The sequence below is a fragment of the Solanum tuberosum genome, unplaced genomic scaffold, assembly GCF_000226075.1.
Source record: "Solanum tuberosum cultivar DM 1-3 516 R44 unplaced genomic scaffold, SolTub_3.0 scf00314, whole genome shotgun sequence".
Classification (NCBI taxonomy): domain Eukaryota; kingdom Viridiplantae; phylum Streptophyta; class Magnoliopsida; order Solanales; family Solanaceae; genus Solanum; species Solanum tuberosum.
Window position 1 is genome coordinate 562,115 of NW_006239241.1, and position 1,282 is coordinate 563,396.

The window sequence follows — 1,282 nt, forward strand, 5'->3', positions numbered from 1 at the left end:
ATTCACTTCATGCTTTTGGAAAAAATTTCAAGAAGCATTAGATATACGAGTAGATCTTAGTAAGCATTTCATCCACAAGAGACATACCGTCTAAATGTACCATACAAATTTTGGACGATATGTTGAAAGCTTGAATTCTTTATTTTATTTTGAAGAAGGCTAAGAAATTATAAAACATCAAAGATAAAAGTATGCATTGGCACTTAAGTAGGCCATACATTACATTATTATTATTTGGACTAAGGTCCTTATTACACATTACATAGTCGTAATTTTACTTGAGAGCAAATCGAGGCATATATATAATATATGACAACGATCAATATGCTTGGGCCTTTCCATAGGGAGGATGCAGTTTGAAGTTAAACACCATTGGGTTCTCCGCGAGAACTAAACGATTATATCCATTTTGTCTAACGGTGCCAATGTTGTAGCATTCTATGTCGAGACAGAACACTAGCTTATAACTATAACGAGCAACATGTTTAATTTGGAACCAGCTGCTCACATCGAAAGGATTTCCCAACTTTGCACCCGTGCTTATGGTATGCCCATGTTGCGGCACAAGTTTACCAATGTTATCGACCTTCCACACCATTAGGTCAGTACACGAATTTAAAGAATCAATATAAAATTTGATGTTTAGCGGAGAGGACTCCACAATCTTTTTGTAATTGGGATTTTTAGGTACAAAATAAACTCCAATACCATAGTCTGCAACATCTAGAGATTCCACAACCGATGTTGGACAAGTGTTTTGTTGTTGATCCCCAAGATCAGCTAGGCTCATGCCTCCGTCCTCAATGGAGTGGTGGGGCGGAATCATGTAGTACCTACTGCTTGCATTGAGGGGTTTACCATCGATATCGAGTACATCTACCAATAGTTGGTTGTTGTTGCAAGTTGCTAAGGGAAGGGATATTGCAAGGGAAACAAAGAGTAGTAGTATGATCTTCATCTTTAGGGACTTTTTTTTTTGTTTTGATGATTTATCCTTCCTTGCTAATATCCCTTCATTTTATAGACAAGATTTTGCTCATATATGTGAAAAACACGTTTAATGTGTTTTGTTTGTTTATACCATTTTTCGTACAATAATGATGTTATCTTTTATTATACATATAGGGTGTGTTTGGCATGAAGGAAAATGTTTTTCTGGAAAACAAGTAGATTTTTTATTTACTTTTTCATGTTTGGTTGGTGAATAGAAAATATTTTCTGGAAAAGATTTTTAGTGTTTTGATTTATGAATGAAAAATATTTTTGAGAAATATCTTTTATT

The 1,282-nt window shown here is 34.5% G+C and overlaps 1 protein-coding gene across 1 annotated transcript; it reads right to left on the reverse strand.

The window, feature by feature from the left end:
• Positions 1-319: 319 nt before the first annotated feature.
• LOC102596494 (miraculin-like) lies at positions 320-958 on the reverse strand. Its single transcript, XM_006360244.2, has one exon. The coding sequence runs from the start codon at positions 956-958 to the stop codon at positions 320-322; it is 639 nt and encodes a 212-aa protein (XP_006360306.1).
• Positions 959-1,282: the final 324 nt, after the last annotated feature.

Bases quoted from the DNA above. Each gene is read 5' to 3' on its own strand.
- LOC102596494 (XM_006360244.2), bottom strand. From the start codon at position 958: ATGAAGATCATACTACTACTCTTTGTTTCCCTTGCAATATCCCTTCCC.